At 37.8% G+C, this 19314-nt stretch overlaps 1 protein-coding gene across 10 annotated transcripts in view; it reads right to left on the bottom strand.

Moving 5' to 3' along the window:
* SIPA1L1 (signal induced proliferation associated 1 like 1) overlaps positions 1-19314 on the bottom strand; it is a 224841-nt gene that overhangs the window by 84626 nt on the left and 120901 nt on the right. For all 10 annotated transcript variants that reach the window (XM_064512535.1, XM_064512536.1, XM_064512532.1 and 7 more), the window contains one exon: positions 860-2683. In XM_064512535.1, the coding sequence (XP_064368605.1) occupies positions 860-2357 (1498 nt within the window). In that variant the 5' untranslated portion in view covers positions 2358-2683. The remainder of the gene's footprint in view (positions 1-859; positions 2684-19314) is intronic.

The following is a 19314-nucleotide window of genomic DNA, read 5'->3' as shown; positions in this document are numbered from 1 at the left end:
CACTTACGTGCCTGAAATATATTGCTTATTTAAAATACTAAATCTCCCTGAAGAAACATGTGAAACTCATTTTTTTCCCCCCTTCCTTATTGGTTCTACAGAAATTTCATTCTGCCTATCTAAAATAGCCCTTTAGGTTAACAAACAGCCCTAAAATCAGCTGCAACATCTCATTTTTGATCTATTCATACTCTTTAAAACTACCAATATAAAAAGTTACCTATATCAATATGAAACTACCAATATGAAAAATACCTATACATGAAATTTTTCATGAACTGACAATTTAGAATTTTCTTTCTAGAATGATGGCTGTGATGAAAGACGTAAGTCAGGAAAAGAGTCTTACATGTTTATTTTTAAGAGGGGTAGTTTATTTTTAAGATACTAAAAAGTTTGAAGAATATTGCAAGTGACATTTAAGTTTCCAAGCTGCACATTCCCACTAAACCCTTAGTGCATCAGCTCTTTTTGTAGAGGGAAGAAAGCTGTCACATTTTAGTTTTAGTTTAATGTTTGACAAACAAACAAAAAAACCACAAAACTTTCAAGTATCAAAACCTCCCCCTCTTTCCCCAAAATGGATACCAAAGCTGCATTTCAAGACACACACAATTTGTAGTCTTTGCTAACCAGTCGTGATATAATGATACCACAATAGCTTTTTTCCCTCCCTAAGACAGTGACAAGTTCTATTAAAAAATGTATTGGTTAAAGAAGCAAATGGATAAGACAATGTGGTTAAGCACTGATAGTAAGAAACCTATAATTCATGCAAATATTACTATTATATGTCAACTATATTTATATTTTGATTAAACAGAAGATCACTAACATTGGGAGAAACAGATCTACTTACCCTTCTGATAGAAGAATTTTCGATAATAATATGCACCAAGGTCTACATGTTCAACAATGTATCTTTTCACTCTGTCTAGATGTAAAATCAGATTCTCCTTGGGAACTTCTAGAACTGCTACTCCTGCATTTGTGCAATGGGAACTCAGAGTTGACTCAAATGAGGCACTTTCACATCCACTGAAGGAACCTGAATTAGATTTGGAAAGGCTGATCTTCCTCTCCCCTTCCCCACCAATCTCATTACGAAAATAAGGACAACTCATCACAAGTTCATTGCTTTTATCATCCCCCTGGTCCATGTTCAGACTTCCTTTTGAATTCAGATCTTCAGTGCTGCCCATTGGAGAATTGAAACTTGCAGAATGGGACAAGGGTCCAGACACAAGTGATGCTACAGCAGCAGCAGATGCTCCTGTCGTTGTGTTCCTTCTTTTAATAACATTATGCCTGTTGATTGCTGCTTCGTTTAAATCAAATAATATGCTCTGTACATCATAGTGAGCAAAACACTTTGGGCAAGTCCAAGGCTTGACACTATCTTCTGACCTGTTATCTTCAAGATCTGAAGACTTCCCAAGCTCTCCTTCACCTTTAGCATTGCGCAACTTACGAAAAATGGATGAATCTCCTGTCTCAGATTTTGAGCGTCTCTTGAGTGGTTTCTCCCTTTCCTTAAAGAGTCTCAGGTTCTCCCTTTGAGTAATAGGCCCATCTATCACATCTAGAGAGAATCCTGAACCCTTGCTTCCGCTGGCAATCAGGAGTTCACTGAGCTTAGTCGTGGCTGGGCTTCTCTGATCGGACTTTTCATCTTTATAGCCCTTCAGTAAGTCAAAAAAACTTTCCCCTGAAGTTCCCTGCTTATCTATTGAAGATGTACTGCCATACTCCCTGTGCAGGGACGGTCCAGATTTAAAAGTAGGTGAGATACATTCATCAAAACTATCCACATCAAGCTCACTTATGGTAATGTCACTGTTACTGCGCTGTCTTATTCTGCGAAGAGCTTTCCTAGGTGAACTGGGGTAGCCATCTGGTGTAAGAAACCTCGAGTCGAGATTTTCAGATTGTCTGGTCTTGCTTTTAAGTGTGTTCTGGATGCTCTTTAACATGACAGAATCACTAGCATTCAGGTTAACAGAGCTTCCCTGACTCCCAGGACTGCTTTTAGAAGACATGCTGTCAAGGCAACTTGATGCATCAATATCTTGACTAGATCTGCTCGTTTCCTTGATGTTGTCCTTCCTCGGGGGCCAATCAGCAATCCTTGCCCTGACCCCCATTTTAGGGACTCCAGGAGTAGAGGTAAGGTGATGGGAACTTTCATTGCGAGGAGGTCCAACTGGAGCCATGACTGCAGATCCTAAGCTACCATTCTGTGACCTAAAGCGCCTCATATAAAAGTCATCCGAGTGGACTTTTGAGGTGCCATCTGCTCCAGCTGATACCCCAGTGGCAACAGCCCTTTCAGTCTGGGACCGCTTCAAACTGGTCATGATCTTTCAGTGTGTTCAGCCTTAGTAAGTTCCAAAAGAAAATACAGTCATTTCTGCTTTTTAAATGCACAGTTCTCTTTTGGAGAATAGTCTCCAAAATATGCAATGGTTGCATGAGATCTTAATAGTGGACATTTAAGGACACAGTTAAATGCAAGGTATCTAGAGAATTCAGATATTCAGTAGGATTTGATAAGCAGTAATTTCCTTTAAGTTTCGCATTTTAAGAGGTGGCCATGCTCCAATATCTTCAAATTGTTTAAGCATCACTTGCACTCCAGAACATCGGAGTTATTATAAACCAGTCATTTATGCTTCTTTTAAATCTAGAATAGAGAAAAAGGGAGATAAAAAGTATTAATCATTTTATATAACTTCTTTCATAATTGATGCTATCAAAGTAATTAAGATTTCTAACAAACATGCTTTTAAATCTCATTGGCCAATATCTCAAAAATACAGTGTAATGGTGGTGAAGAATTTCTTGATACTATATTTGTTGATTTGCCTTCTGAAAGAATATTTTTACATTTGGATTCCACACCTACATACAAACTTTTCCTTATGAACTGACTAGTGCCATTTTTTAGTTTGCTTAGTGGAGAGTTTTACAAATCAGAAGCACGGAGCACATTTCCTCAGCTGAAGGACACATACAAGTAATTTACCATAACATCAACAGATGAGCCAAATCAGGAGCCCAAAATTCTTTAAAGGGTTTTAAAGCAATACTAGCATGCATCCTTGGTTGCAGTTAGGTATTAACAATGCCTATTCAAGTAGTCCATTAATGTAAATAACTGAAATGCTAACCAAAAAGGGGAGGAAGCTAACTGGCAGAAAGATTACAAAGTGATAGCAGAGATCATGGCTGTCAATAGTATTTATTCTACATTTTACACAGCCTTATTTGCAGATCAGCTGAATACTCCAGAAAGCATGCATTCCCTCAGCACAGATTTCACACTGTAAATAAACACAAACTAAATGGCATCACACACTTTTAAAATAACTTGATATGAAATGTTCCATTTATTTCCCTTGTTAAGAAAGTACAGCTTCTCTGTAATTCCTCTTCACAAAGCCATGGAAATTAAATGCTTTGCCATACCTCATCAGTACCAAAGCCTTATAATATCCTTTGAAGAGCTAAGAAAAAATAAAATAAAAAATTCCTACAGATATACTCTGGCTGGTAGAAGACAAAAAACATGAGACTGTCAAGATAAAATCTTGCATTGCTGTGTACAATCTCTAGCACAAAGGAGTTAACAATTTTCAAAGGCTGAACTGATTACACAAAATGTGGCCTTTAAATACTTGCCAAACGCGTGCGGAGAGATGCTGCTGAACCAGCACCACGTTGACAGTTCAGTATTGTCTATGAATCAAGGCTTTCTAATGCTTATAGGAAAACTGTTACTTTCTGCAATCTCTTCTCAAAACTATAGAATACCTTCCTCCACAGTAATTAAATACTTTCTGCCTCCAAAGGCAGCAAGTTTAACTTCACTTGCCATAATAGCACTGCTTTGAAATAGCAGTTGCTATTTATATAGAGCTGAACACTTAAGGAATACTTAAAATGTAAGCTGAGTGCCTTATAGATAGATGACAAAAACAGTACAATCTATGGTTTCTGTATTTGTACAGCTGTTTACATAAATGCATTTATTTTCCTTGTAAGTCTGCTACAACAATACTGTTGAAACAATAAATATTTTTTTCCTCCCTAAAGAATTTGAATAATTTTAAAAGGCTGTCCAACTATTTAACTGTTGCAAAAACTCCTGAATTTTAAGTTGTATCAATTATTATTTTTAACTTTGCATGCAATTCAAACACTATTCTGGTTAACAACTAATCAAGCTGATGAACTTTTGTGTACAAATCAGATCAGGGATGGAAAAATGCAAACCCTACACACCTTCACATAACCTAAAGTTTTATCTGCACTTTTCAGCCACGGCATAGCAAATAACTTTTATGTAGTAAGCTCTATGAGATGGGAACACTGTGTAGTCATTTCCAAAGAGCTATATAGATTTACTTTTGCAGGGAGAATGGAAGGAAAACAAGAGAATGAAAACTCAAAGATCTAGGGCAGGAGAAAAAACAGGCTAAAAGAAATAGGGAAGAAAGAGCCAAGCTTTGAATGGAATACAAAACAGGCAGAAGAACAAATGTCTACTACCACACACTCCTCCTCATAGCCTGTAACAAAGCCCGAGATTTCTGTCCATCATCATTCCTTCTCCACCACCAGTATTTGTGAAAGTAAAGCATGCACCTCCTCCCCCTCAAGTGCTAGTCCTTACAGAAACTGATAACCTACTACTGCTAGGTACTCATTAACTCAAGGGCAGAAGTTCACACAGTTCTTTTAAAGATTCCCAAACTTGGTGTTAAGCATATAAACATCCCAATGATATCAGTCTTTTTTTTATTTACTTTTCTTTTTTAATTCCTTTAAATTTTGGAGACAACCTCCCTAATAATTAACGATATATGTAAGGACTCTCTGGAACTTATTCCTGCCCTGCTGTGTATATGGTACAGCCATTAGTTATACAGCCGCACAGTACATTTTCCAAAGGAAATATTTTTCCTGTTCCTCAGCACCAAGGATGTATTACTCTGAGGACCAGCTATTTCATGTTCTGCAGTCTTCTACAAGCATGCTGCTTCATCTGCTGTAGCAGCTGGAACACAGATACTAAATGATTAAAGTAATAGTTAATATTTTACTCTGAAGAACTGAATTCTTCCCTTGCCTGTGCCTAGCTGATATGAATCAAATCACCTAAACGAAGGGGTTTTGAGATAGTAACTAGCTGTCTGCTGTTGTTCCTCTAGAGCCGCTTCTGCCCCGGTGTCCAATTCGGGACACAAAAGTCTGATCTGCATAAATATTGAGTAGCTCCACCCAAAATATAGGGAAACTTTGCTAATAAAACATTATTTTCTATAATATTAAACACTGGAAGTATACGTACTGGATATACTGGACACCAGATTTAATGGAAAAGGAACAATAGCAGCAATCTATACTCAGATAGTTTCTCATCCTTGTTACTTGCAAAACATGATAGCAAACACAAGGTGAAACAAGCTGGATTTAATTGACGAGCAGTTATTTGATTAATGACCAGATGATATTATGCTGAAGAAAGATGAAGAAAATGAAGTAGTGGAACCGCTAGTAAAAAAATATGTAGTCAATTATTAAAATTAGTGACAACTAGAAAATAGACAGCATTGTACCTACTTCTAAAGATCACAGCAGTAATTCTGAAAAGTAACAATTCCTATTTTGTTACTATTTCAACCTGCCAAAAAAAATGTAATTCAAGGTAGTGCTATAAATAGCTATATGAACATAATATGGTGAGGACAAACTAACATATGCAAGGAAGTGTATGTTCCTCCAAAACATCTATCTGCATTTTTTTGAGGAGGCCAACAAGTTACTCAGCTACACATAGAAAGCCTTAAATGAAAACCACACATAAAGACTACAAGAAGAGGGACATTAAAATGTAGTACTGATTATATCAATTAAAAACCAATAAAGAGAGGACAGCGTGAAAACAAATGATCGACTTGTCAAATGGCAGACAAATAAATAGTAAAGCAGGCCAAGGATCTGCTCTAAGTCTCAAATCCCTAGGATGAAATACATTCATTACTTTGTACCCAGCACCAGAATATTTTGCATCTAGTTGTTACAGATCATTCCAAGTTGCAAAGAAACATATTTTCATTGTTTCCCTTTCTATATATTCCCCTATCTTCATTTTGCTCCCTTCTCCAAAACTGGAGTCGAATCACTAGGACATTCGGGTCAAACTTAAAAAGTCCTTGGAAAGGAATCCCAAGATAGTTTGCAGTCCTACATCATTCTTTAGAAAAGGCAGATAAGCCAAGAGTTCTTGATTCTTTATTCTTTGTGATTGGAATTAGACATCAGGAAAAAGATGACAACCTGCCATTCAAGATTTCATCCAGAAGCCTTTGAATAAAAAAGAGCCTTCCAAGACTTTGAGAAAACTATATAAACGTTTCATGACAAAAAAGCAAATGCAAGTACTTCAGAAAGAAGTGTCTGGCCTAAATTAGCTCTCTATAGTCAAAAAACCCCCACTATAATTAGTCTTTATCTTGGATTCAGGTAGCCAAATATGATAATTAAAAATCTACTTATTCAGATGAATGGAAAAACAGATCAAATTTTGATTTCAGTAAGTGAAACTCAGTGCATCAATCCACACACCTTCATTCACTATATCCGGTTTATATCGGATCATGTTCTTTTTCCCTACCAAGCAAGCAGTGACTTTACCCACAACCAAGTTTTTTGGTCTTCCTAATGCAAAAGAACTTAAATGATGCTTGTCATGACTTTTATGCTGTGTGGGGGAGTCATAAACAAAACGACTCACTGTCTCCCATACTTGGGCAGACGGCTGCCCCTCTAACACACTGTGGTGATCCAAAGCTTCTGGAGCATTTGTATGGTGGGGCAGAACGCACCCTTAGCAAGTTCACTGATGACGCCAAACTAGAGAGCAGGACTGCCACTGAGCAAGACCTCAGCAGACTAGAGAAATGCTTGAGAGCAACCTCCTGAGGTACAGGAAAGGCAAATGCAAAGTACTGCACCTGGGATGTATATGCAACAGCAGAAGCTGGGAACCAACTAGTTAAAAAAAGCACTGCAGAAAGGGACATGGGTGTCCTGGTATCAGCAGAGCACCCTTGCACTAGCAGTAGCGTAGCCAGCAGCTCAGGAGAAGTCATAATTCCTCACTTGTGAGGCTGAATCTGAAACTATGCCCAGTTTTGGGTCCCCCAGTTAAAAAAAAATAAAAAATAAAAAAAGAGAGAGAGAGAGAGAGAGAGAGAGAGAGAGAGAGAGAGAGAGAGAGAGAGAGAGAGAGAGAGAGAGAGATTGACACGCAGAAGCAGCCGCTAAGATGGATAGGTGGCTGGAGCAGACGCTCCAAGAACCATTTTAAAGAGATATTATAGAGGTGCACAGTGAGAAGATGAGGGCCAACTGGCCCAAGTTAAAAATAGAGAAATTCCAATTAGAAATTAGGTGGAAAAAAAAAAAAAGATCACAATGATGGTGGCCAAACACTGGTACTAGTCACCCAGAGAGACTGAAATCTTCATCACTGGAGATACTCAAATCTCAGCTGCACAAGGCCCTGAACAATCTGACCTAACTTCAAAGTTCAACCTAATTTTAAGGTTGGCACTGCTTTAGGCAGAGGTTAGACCACACCAAAATTATTCTGTGATTCTACACACCAGACCAACCACACAGGGGCAAAACAAATACAGTTCACACACGCGTGTGAACTGCATCACACATCTGCTGCACAGGTAGCAGTTACACGGAACTGTCAAAAATGCATGGTAAGTGTACAAACTACATTTGGCAAACTAGAGTGGCTCTGGAGGTCTGCTGTGCACACACAGCAGGCTGTTTTACATGGTACTAAGTATGTCTATATAACAAATCCTGAAATCTATTAAAATAAAAAAAAAAATAAAATAAACACACCTCGTTACCTGTTCTCCTTTCCATCCTTTTCCTCCAAATCCCTATCACAGGTGGTCCCTGAAAGCTTCATGTATAAAGGTATACCATTTTTGCAAGCCTACTATTCCAATAAAAAAATTCTGAATGGTCTTTGTTCTCTCATTTGGTATTTCTATTTTCTCTTTAATAATTGTTTTTTAATCTGGTTTAACTTTGCTACTTCAATTCTACCCTGCTTAGATATTTCCCATACAACGTTCAATTAAGTTTTTGTTTAGTTTCAAATCCTAGTCTTACCTGCAAAGATTTACTAGGTACTCCGTTACCTGCTGGGGCCAGCTGGGATTTTAGAGTGTCAGATCACGAATCCTAACAATTCTAATTTTCTGCTGTTGGCAGAGATTAATTTTTCAGCACCAAATTATTTATGATTCATAATGTTCCAGAGGAAGGACTTCATATTTCATCATCAGTCCTCATTAACAAATGTCATTTCATAATTAGAAGTTTGGGAATAAGGGAATCTGTTTTTGAATTCCAGAAAAGCCCCACTTTTGTCAAACCTCTACAACCTTCCTCCCCACCCCCCCCCCAAAACCAAACAGTAAAATATAGTAGATGATGGTAACTCCATTATCAGGTTTATTTTAAAATATTCATTATTTCAGGATAGGAGGTCCAGAATAGCATTTTACATCAAGTAATTTTTAAGCATTAAGTAAAATCACCTCTATTCCATAGTGTTTACTGAAATTTAGTCAACTTGGGAAACTCAGTGCAACACACACAAGTTATGTCAGTAATCCTTGTTAACTTTTCCTAGTAGAAGAATTTGCCCAACCATAAAAGTTGAAAACTAGCAGCTTCTCTGACAACAGAAAAACAAATGAGAGCAATGAAAAATATTGCATATATGAAAGCTTCAACTATTTGTATCACAAATTCTTACCCGAATTATAACACAGAACAAAATCCTAGGAGGAAAATATTCACTGATCAGCCAATTAAGTTATTGTATGTAGAAAATAATGTCTAATTTCATAAAAAGAATTTCTCAGAGGAGAAAAATTCAATTTAATCATTAGAACTACTTGGCTTCATACGGTTAGCTATTATTAACTCAATCTTTTTCTTTCTGACATTTTCATCATTATAATCAAAGGCAAGTTAAAAGGTTCATCACTCGGACGAAGTTTTCATGAACTGAAAGGGTATTTGAATGTTTGATATTTTATTAGCTTCTCAGCTTTACTTTTGTTATACTTGGAGGAATTGATGGTTTTTGTTTATGTTAACGGAATTTGTGAAAATTGTCAGAGCTGCATAGAGTGCAAGATAGATTCCCCTGAGTGTTTTACCACGGTAACTTTGTCTCCTTCCACCCAGATTTATGCTGCTCTGTGCAATTTGCCACCAACTTAGATGTGACTCTAAATTTCTACCTTTTTCTCTGAACAATTCACTGTGCCCTAATCCTAGGAAGAAAACATTTGTACTTGGGAGATACAGTGCTATCTGTTGCCACATACAGAATGATTACCTGCGCTGATCTGCTGAGCTTTACCAGCACTTCATTCGTAACTTTGTTCCCTGCTGTGGTTCACATTTTAAAACATATGAATGTTTTATTTAACCTACGCAAGGTTAAACTGATCTTAAGACATAGTAGTAATTAATTTGAAATTACTAAATAGATGCTACTGTCAGCTTTTGCAGCCTTGCAATATGCCTTCTGCAGGCAAATACAAGGTTGCTCTGCCCACACTATGAAACAAGTGGAAAGCGTGTGGTCACTGTAACAGCGACCTCTTAGAGCACCTATGCTGAGCTAATGCACTGAGTCACTCGGCAGAATTTGCTAGCTCAGATTTTGGGCCATACTAGGCATGGTCATAAACCACCGATCAGCTCAGGGCTCTTTAAGCCAGCTCACCTCTGCCTGAAAAGCCAACGTAGTCACAACTGTATAGTCATACTCACTGTCAGTCAGCGGTACAGTGCGTATGGCATAACAGGACGGTAAATAAGACATTGCAAATGTTTGCAATTGAAACACGTAAGGCGGCAGAGGTGGTAATCCTGTGAGCACATTTTGCTTAGTTATGATCTTCCACTCATAATTCCATTATTCTTGACTTAAACACTAGAATATCTCAAGCCAGAATTACGTCCCATGTTGTTATATCAATTTTGTAATCTAGTAATTCAGAGGAGGCTATCACAATACTCGAGGCACAGATAACTGTTGCTGAAGCATACCCTGTTAGGTATCCTTTTAATCGAGTCAGAAAGAGAGAAAACACTATGTGGTTATTCCAACTTCAGCACTCATTTTCTGTTTTGGTAGCAGTATCCCTCCTTAGTTAAGTAAAAGCAGAATTCCTTTACTGGAAGCTAATTTACAGGACCAGAAAAAAGAGATGCTGAGATACCTTCCTGTATTCTGTGCATAATACATTCTTTCTTACTAGGAATACACCAGTCCTGGAATAAGACAGTTAACAGCAGTGGTTTATTTTTTATGAACTAGTATTGACACTAGTGCTTGGTCTCTAGGATGCAACTTTAAAACACAGCTAAAATGCGATAGCAAAATATTCCAACTCTCAGAAGCCATCTCTTCAGAAAGTAAAGTTTTTTCCAGCAACTACACAGGTGAGTTCCACTATCTCTTCCTGATACTTTTTTTTTTTTTTTTTAAGATGTTTCCCTTATGCATTTCTCTTCCAATTCCTTGATTTGTTTTGATAATGATGGTATCTTGCATTCCTCAGTAACGGGTCCAGAAACAGACTTCTCTGCTGTGTGGACTCTTACAAGAGTTACTTATCTGTAAAGTGGCTCCGTTAATCACTGACAATAACTTCTGATACTGCAAGACTGACCTATGAACAGTCACAAGCCAAAGCCACACAGAATAACCCCACCTCCCGCTCCAAAAAAGGGAAATAGGCTGATAGCTGGTGGTACGGGTACTGTGTTTCACATGGCAGGTCAACGTAATTGCCATATACGACAGTGAGTACTACAGGAGTACTTCTCTCTATCCTTGCTCATACATCGCGTTCCACAAAGCCACCAGGGACTTCCCCACCCTCAACCTGGCCCAAGCTTGCTTCCAGCATACCGTTGCTATCAACACGGAGACAGAGCTGAGCCGGTGGGCTCTGTGCTGCACCAGTGGCTACATTCCTGGGGGTCAGACTTGGCTTTCTGGTGCTCAGTCACCTCCACGTGACATTTATAAGACATTCCACCTCAACACCAGAGTTAACTGAAAAACCTCAGTTTGGAACAGGGGGACAGAGGTGCTAACCTGCTACCTTAAAACTTTCAGTTGCTTTCAAGTATCACAGAGCACAATCCTTAAAGCTCAGTTTTTCTATGAGGGGTGTTTGCCCAAGTCTTTCTAACTTAGAAAATAGGATTACTAAAAGAATAAAAACATTGTTCTACTATTTAGAATATTTTCCCAAAACGATTTTATTCCTTTTTTCTGTCACTGCAGTTGCTTCTCCCTAAACTCAAGATTTGCCAGAAGAACTGCAAATAGTTGTTTTGCTGTCTCCATGAAAAGTCATCTAATTTCCAAATCTTTGCAGACTAATGTTTCTCTATAGGTTGATTGATTATACAGTCATGTGTCTAGGGGAAAACCAAGAGCAGCTTTTCAGAAGTCAAAGTTAAATCTTACCTAAAGTTAACAGGCTTTATTTCAAACCACCTTCATAATAACCATCTGGAGAGTGTTCATATTCACACACATTCCTGAACCTGCTCCTGCAACGATGGCTCCTGATTTAAAGAGACTGTTGCAGTGCAGAAGATCAGAAATCAGGAGCAGGGAGACTGCTCCTAAGGGTCTACAACCCCCAGTTACTGCAGAGGGAGAAGGAAGCAGCATATTTTAAATGCAGGAATGTAAATGGCAGAATTGAAGCATATTGGGAACAGAGCAAGAGAAGTCTATGGAAGTGAAATAAAAAGGAAAACTGAGTATTTTCTTTTTTAAAACAACACTATCTCATTTATTGACTCATTCAAGTCTACATTCAACTCAGTATTGTTAATTTCATCAAAGGCTTTATTTTGGGGGTGGAGAGGCAGGAAGAGAGGTGAGATTGTTTTTTGGTGCCAAAACATGATTTTGACAATTAAGAAAATAAGGCAGAGAGATGAAAATGTAGTGAATTCCAGAATATTGGTGTCCTATTTAAGATACCTGGAGCCTGATGCTTTCTGGTACTTTGCAAGTTAAATACACTTCACAGGCTCAGAGAATGGCTTTTGATTCTTTGATTCACAGCTGAGAATCACAGAATAATTTAAACTGGAAGGTACATCTGGAAGATACCTAGTTTAATCCCCCTGTGCAAAGCAAGGCCAATCTCAAAATTAGACCAGGTTGCTCATGGTGTCTTTTGGCAGAACTCTAACATATGTTAGAGCAGCTTGTTTCAGTATTTGTTCACGGTGAAAATCTTCTATGTTCAGTGTTAAATTTATACTGACATTTAATGAAATTTTCCAAGTTTCTAAAAAGCTGGATTTGGGACTGTACACAAAGGATTAAGAACTTCCAGTGTTTATTATTACAACACTGATGAAGTGATCTTGTGCATCCCAGCCTGCCACACTGGATGACAATCTATTGGCTTTTGGCTTTACTCTCTTAAGCTTTCTCAAGCCACAACAGATTCAGTCTTGTACCTGGTTGTCGTGCCCAGACATATGCTCATCACCATGAGGGTAATAGCCTTTCAGTTCAAAATCATGAAGACCTTACCACCTCAAATAAACCTCCTCTCTCCTTTCCACTACCTGCTTCAACACTTTTTCCAAGGCTTTATGATTTAACTCACCAACTTTGAAGCCTTAAAAATTGCAATTGCTAGCCTCAGAACCTCTATTATTTGGACTTCAACCTCCAAATCTGAGAATTTTACACCTAACCTACAGCTGGAGTTGAAAAGTTTTGCATGAAAAATGCTGGCTGACAAGCCACTGTCCTAGGCATTTTAGGCTGAACAGGACAGAGATAAAGCTGAGCAATTCAGATGATATTCCTGACGTAACAAAGCCTCGTTACAACACTGTTAGAAAACAAGTAATTCTAAATCCTGAGCAGTTCGTAATACACAATTTGGGAATAATTTCCAAACTTCAACTAGCATTTTAGCTTATATGAAGAAAGTCTCCAAAACCTTACACTCAGCAAATAAAGTATTCTGTACAATAATGCTTCAATATTTCATTTTATAAACATTCATAGTTTTGTACAGCATTTTTTGTAACTTGCTGGTTGAACAATTTTCTTTTAAAGATAAGATGAAAAAATGCCATCTCTTGTCATTACTAGCAGATCACTTCTCTTCACGGAACTCAACTTTTCTTAGTTAACTCTTTCAAATGTAAAACATTTCACTACGTTACAAAGCAATGAAGCCATGAACAACAGAGAGAGGATCAGTGATTTCTCATCTCTGTTCAGCCCAGCCACCCAGATCCTGCTCTCTCATCTGCACCCCTAGATCCTCACATGACGTGTTCCCAACTCCTGCACGACCATCACTCCACATCCCTCACTTCCCTAAGGTGCCCATGTTTTTCCTCAAACACAAAGACCCTGCCCTTAGTGGTTCTCCTAGTCCCCACTTCACCTTCTCCTTCCTCCAGGTCTCCCAAGCGCCCCAGCACACGTCACCAGTTCATTCCAACCCCAGCTGCTTGCTCTCTCCACTACCACCCTCTCCATGCCTTCCTTCCACATCGACAGACAATTTTGCCGTGCAGCAAATCAGGCTGCAGCCCCTGACAGAGCAGGATGAATGGCATCAATCTGAGTTACAGACCTCCCTTTGCTCACTCGGCAAAAGCTACTCGAAAGACAACTGAGCATCTTATCAATGAAAATATCATTTTTGGAGCTTTCAGTTAACTAATACACATTCAACACATCCCTGTTTTGAAAATACAAATTACATTATAATTGCACTCTACATACAGTCCTTGCACATTAGAAAAACCCACAGAAAGCAATTGGAAGTTATACAGGTAGAAATCAAGTTCTATTTAAAAAGTGAAAAAACAAGTCCAAGTTATTCTTCAAGCGTAATATTTTGAAGGCAGACAACCAAAATAGCAAAGCTTTTTTCCTTTTAGAATGTGCACTGGGAAATAAGTGACCACTGATGATTTGTAGAGAGTAGCCTCTGCTGATGCCTAATGCCCAGCTCGTAATGCAGCATGAAACCAGACAGTTTTCACAGCTAGGCTCTCCCTTGGTGATTTTCAAATATAGCAACGACCTACCTTCTGGCTACAGGCTTTGAATATACCACAGAATTACTTGCATTTGGAAAAGCAGCTAATGAAAGACCCTTGATCGCCTGCATAGTCAAAATCTCAGTCACCCTATTAAAACACTATTAATCTATCTAAATGGTAATTTTCTATGGTATCTCACACAAAGTTAAAATATACTTTGCCCTGAAAAAGGCATTTTATTTTTGTGTACAGGTATAAGTATTTTTATATTGTATATTTTATTTTTGCATACAAGTTTTGAGAATACTACAGACAAGAGTACATGTTTGCAACGTAAGTGAACTTTTAAAGTAATCTTGATGTCATTTAACAATTGTTTCTGTTGCAACTACAAAAGATTTACTTTTTAATGAATATGCAATCACCTCCTATTGCATGAAAATATCAAATTTAAACCAAACAGCACCAAATTTTCATTCTACACTTCTAAAGCAAATATTGAATTACAAACCTAACAGCCTAGGATAGATTCTACAATAGGAATATATGTATAGGTATGAAATCTTAGTATTAGTCAAACTTTGGTCAAATAAAGACAGAATAAAAAGAACAAAAAAATCATAATCCAGACCATAAAGTAACACAAGAGTTACAGAGTAATAGACAGGGTGTGTTTGTAGGTTTTTCCATTTGTTTGTTTGTTTTAAAACAGCTTACTTGTTCAAACAGATATGGAAGCACATAATCCTCACATAATCCTTGCAAGAAGTACAGCATTTTCTGTTTCAAGAGACTGCCATATACAGTCAAGTGTGCAACACTGAGAAAGGAAGTCAATCTTAGAGGAAGATACAGACTTGTAAACAAAATTTTGATAATATTTTGGAAAGAGTTTTTTAATAATTATTGCGGACAAACTGGAACATTCAAAATGAAATGTGCTGAGCCCTCCAGTCTTCCACTACAAATCCATTTAAAAAACCCTGAAAATTCAGTAACATTCTTGAACAACATGCCAAAGACAATTTACTCTTTTAAATGACAAGACTGACCTTATTTTACTTTTGAGCCCCCAAAAAAACTAACAAACAAAAACCTGGCATACAAGAGCAAAGAATTTGATTTAAATGGGTTGAATGGATGGAAAAAAAAACCTTAATGATAAATTACATTAAATTAGAAGGTTTGAAGTAAAAGAGTGGTCACTGTATGCTTATTTAAATAGTAATCTTAAAAGATTAAAATGAAAATTACTAAGCCAACAAGCTTCAAAACCAGTTAAGTATTAATTTGCAAGGGACCCTAATTAATTGTCTCTTACGACCAACAAATACTTAGACCAGTTTTGACTGATGTTGGTGGATTCACTGAAGGCCGAGTTTCTCTGAAGAGTGCTCTCTCTGATACACTCCTCCTCATTCTGGAAACTCAGCACTGCATGTAAACTTCTTTCTGAAACCAAGTTTTATGTTTTCTTAAGCCTGCTTCATGCATATATGCAAATAAAAACTATAAACAGATGGAATAGTGTTTACATTCAGACAATTCACTTAATTGTTCATGTAGAAGGCATGGCGACCCTTTCACAGAGCAACCGATTCAGCAAGGCAACACACATTCTGTAAGTAGTGCTTGTGGAAACCCTCTCAGTCCTCCAGTAATAACGGGTATCCCAAAATTGAAAAGCTTGTGATCTTTATTAGAAGAATATATATATACACACATATTTTTTTGTTATGGTTAGTTCCACTCAGAACCAACCATGGGGATCATCCCACAGACCAAAAAGAAAAACTATCTTAGGCTACAATTTGACACCCATACTGTATATATCTAAACTTAAGATGCACCATAAATCCACCAGAAAAAGCTTTTAGGCTTCCAGCTCTTATACAACATAAACAAGCATGACAGCACAGATCCCTGGGGAGAATTCAGTTAGCTATTTTTGAGAAAACACATATAAAGCTTTTTGTCCTCTGACAACCACCCATATTAAGCATTCATTTTCTAAAACACCATCTTTACAACAGTAAAGGAATAAATAGCCCAACCTCCATGTAGGACTCCTATATAACTTTTCTTGTTAATTTTCTTGTAGATGCTTCCAACGTCTTTAAGACTAATACAAACATGCTTTTAAATAAGCATTCAGAAAATTTTGGATAAGAAATTCTAGCAAAAAGTACGCCTGTGATTTGTAAACAACTGAAACTAATTTCTGAGCACCAGACATCCAGTGATAAAGTTGAATATACTACATTTGTGAATGACATCACCTTAAAAACTGAAAGGGTAGCCTGAAGCTTTCAATGTAAAAATCGAAAGACAGACAGATAAACCAATTAATAGCTCTAAAAAGCTCATAGGTGACAGAGTACATTTATGCAAGCCCTGTATTTCACTAAATTAATGAATATTCTGATTGTACTCTTCTTTCCATGTGGGAATGTACGTGGGGAATACATGGTAGACTGTTTGTACGTATCAAATTATTATTCTAAATCTAAAGTGTCTCAAGTCCTATGAAAGGTGAATAAAATAATTAGGAAGGAGAAAAAGCCCTACTAAAATATACAGTTACTCAGCAGAAATCTGTGTGCTGCAGGATTGCAACATTTATGGTTTAGAAAACAATAAAAGCTAGATGTAAATATTTTCATTGATTCATTTCACTGCACTAGGAGTGGGTGTTCAGGTTGTACTCAGTAGACCTAAACAGAGTAATAGTTCTTTAACATAATGAAAACCATGAAATGGTTTTTCATTAATTAGAAGTACTCTCTTGCATAAATTCCTCAGCAATGATCAACAAGAAGATGCCACCCTTTGATCTGTCTACGTAGCTGCATTACATTCGATAGGTCTAATATACACTATAGAATAAAAGCAGCTGAAAACATCTGAGTTGGACGGTCCTTAGGTTTCTAAGATACCTACCGAAGCACCCACTGAAGGCACAAACTTACCTCTGGAAATTACAGCGGGGCTCTATATCTACCTAGCCACATACATCAACCCCTAAAGACTGATTGTGAGAATTTGTGTAAAAACCACTGGGCAGAGCTACCTAACTCCCCCCTGTATTTTCAGGGTGAAGCAGCCTAAGGAACACTAGCTAGGAATCCAGCCAGTCAAGCTGATAAAGTAAAACCGAAAAGAAAGTGTAAGGTGACACTGACACCTATGAAACGCACTGCACAATTCAAATAAAAATCAGTCTATTTTAAGCGCACACAAAGGCCAACATCACTGGCGCTTCACCCAGGCATCTTGAAACGCAAAAGAGCAAATCTGTGAATGAACACTGCTAGTGACCTCAAAGCAAAACCAGAGCAACTTAGGGCGCTCTGACCTGCCCACCTGAACATGCAGATACACCTGGGGTTTTATAACACACTAGAAATTTCTTTCCAGCTGCCCTTCTACACCAAAACCAGGGAATTTATTGTTTAGAAGATTTATTGGCTTTTTTTTTTTCTTTTGTAAATTGGGCTACAAACTCTGGCAGAAACAAGAAAGATGCACCTACTGCTTCCTGAGTTCCAAATACAGTCCAGCATGTCAACTTGGGTTTATTTCATTAAAAGCTTACAAAGTATCATGCAAAAACCTATTTGTCTTGTGTGATTTTCTCCAGCTATGGTCAGTAAAAGGAAATATCTACATCTGTTGCTGGTTTACATGCATGCACAACATTTCATAAAATGAAAACAGATTTGAAGTCATTTAGATTCCAACACTAAATCTTCACAAGCAAATTACCTACAAAAAGTACACGTGTGGGTGTATTCCTGTTTCACGGCATCAACAGCTTTAATCAGCCCTGCATACTATTTCTGATTATGGCTCATTACATAAAATCATGCTGGTAACAGCTCAGTAACTTAACCCCTTCTGAAAAAGGCAAGCATACTTCTTGCACCAGCTTTCCCCCAGAGGTGGGCATGTGCCCCAAAAACTTCAACAGCCAACTTGAAGCCATGGGACTGGCCCGGGCCACAAATACGAAGGCTCTGCCTCACTGCTCCACTGACTGCAACTACTTGCCAAATCCTCCTGAACTCAGTTTGCTAGTGAAACCCACGATTCCTTGTGGAGACTCCATGGAAAGACGACCTTGAAGGCTGATGCACCTTGTCCCCTCCCCGTGCATTCACACAAATGGAAGTGATTCCTGCTCCACGAGCTGGAGAGCCACCTCCTGCTCCCCATCGAAAGTCTTGCCAGGATTCTCAGGAGCTTTTAGTAACACAAACAGCACTTTGAACCCAAATGACTGTTCTTCAGTTGGAAAGCCTACATTTTCTTAGGCTTTTTTATATTACTTGTCTTAGTTTTTATATATGCTATTACTTGAAACTGGAATATTGTCAGTATCACATATTATTCAGCAGATTAGTATCTAAAAACTACCTGAAAATGCCAGCAATTGCATAGCATTGCAAATGATTTTAGACATGTTTCTGACAGAAGAGCCATTGCATCTGTGCTCCATAATCTGCTTGTTACATTTCAAGCATAAATCAGGTCTTCATTTCACCCTATAAAGATTGAAATGATTTTGTGTCTCTTCACATTAAGGGAAACTATGCTCAGTGGCACCACAACAGCTGAAATGAACGGATTTGTTTGAGATTCAGCACTGCTTTAAACAGTTTTTCTGGTGACAATCTTAAAAGAAAAAATGCTCGTCTGTGCCAATTATGACAATTTTAGTAGCTGTAATATATTAGCACTGTTAATTCTTCACCATAAGAGCAACATTTTCTGTTGGTTAAGGAAACGGCAGTGCAAAGTATATTTTGACAAACATCCTCTAGCAAAACTTACCCCCAAAACATGGTCCCGTCTGTTCTGAACAGAAGCAAATATGTAAGTGTCACATGTAAATCAACGTTTTGTGAAAGTACAACCCTGCAGACTTCTGGAATTCTGTTTCTACACAATTTTCAGAATTGCTTTTTGCTGCCATTATTTCATCAGTATGCCGCAGAACGTCAAGCTTACCTTTGAATCTAGACAGAAATATGAAAACAATCCTTGTGGCATCAAACTTAGAAAGACGACCTTCACTTTCAAGGGGAGGAACCTGCAGAATTCCCCAGGCTCAACAAAAATAAAGATTTTCAACACACG

Source organism: Dromaius novaehollandiae, chromosome 5 (genome assembly GCF_036370855.1).
Source record: "Dromaius novaehollandiae isolate bDroNov1 chromosome 5, bDroNov1.hap1, whole genome shotgun sequence".
NCBI classification, from domain to species: Eukaryota; Metazoa; Chordata; class Aves; order Casuariiformes; family Dromaiidae; genus Dromaius; species Dromaius novaehollandiae.
Note: the sequence above shows the minus strand (reverse complement) of the source record. Positions and strands in the feature narration are given on the sequence as shown.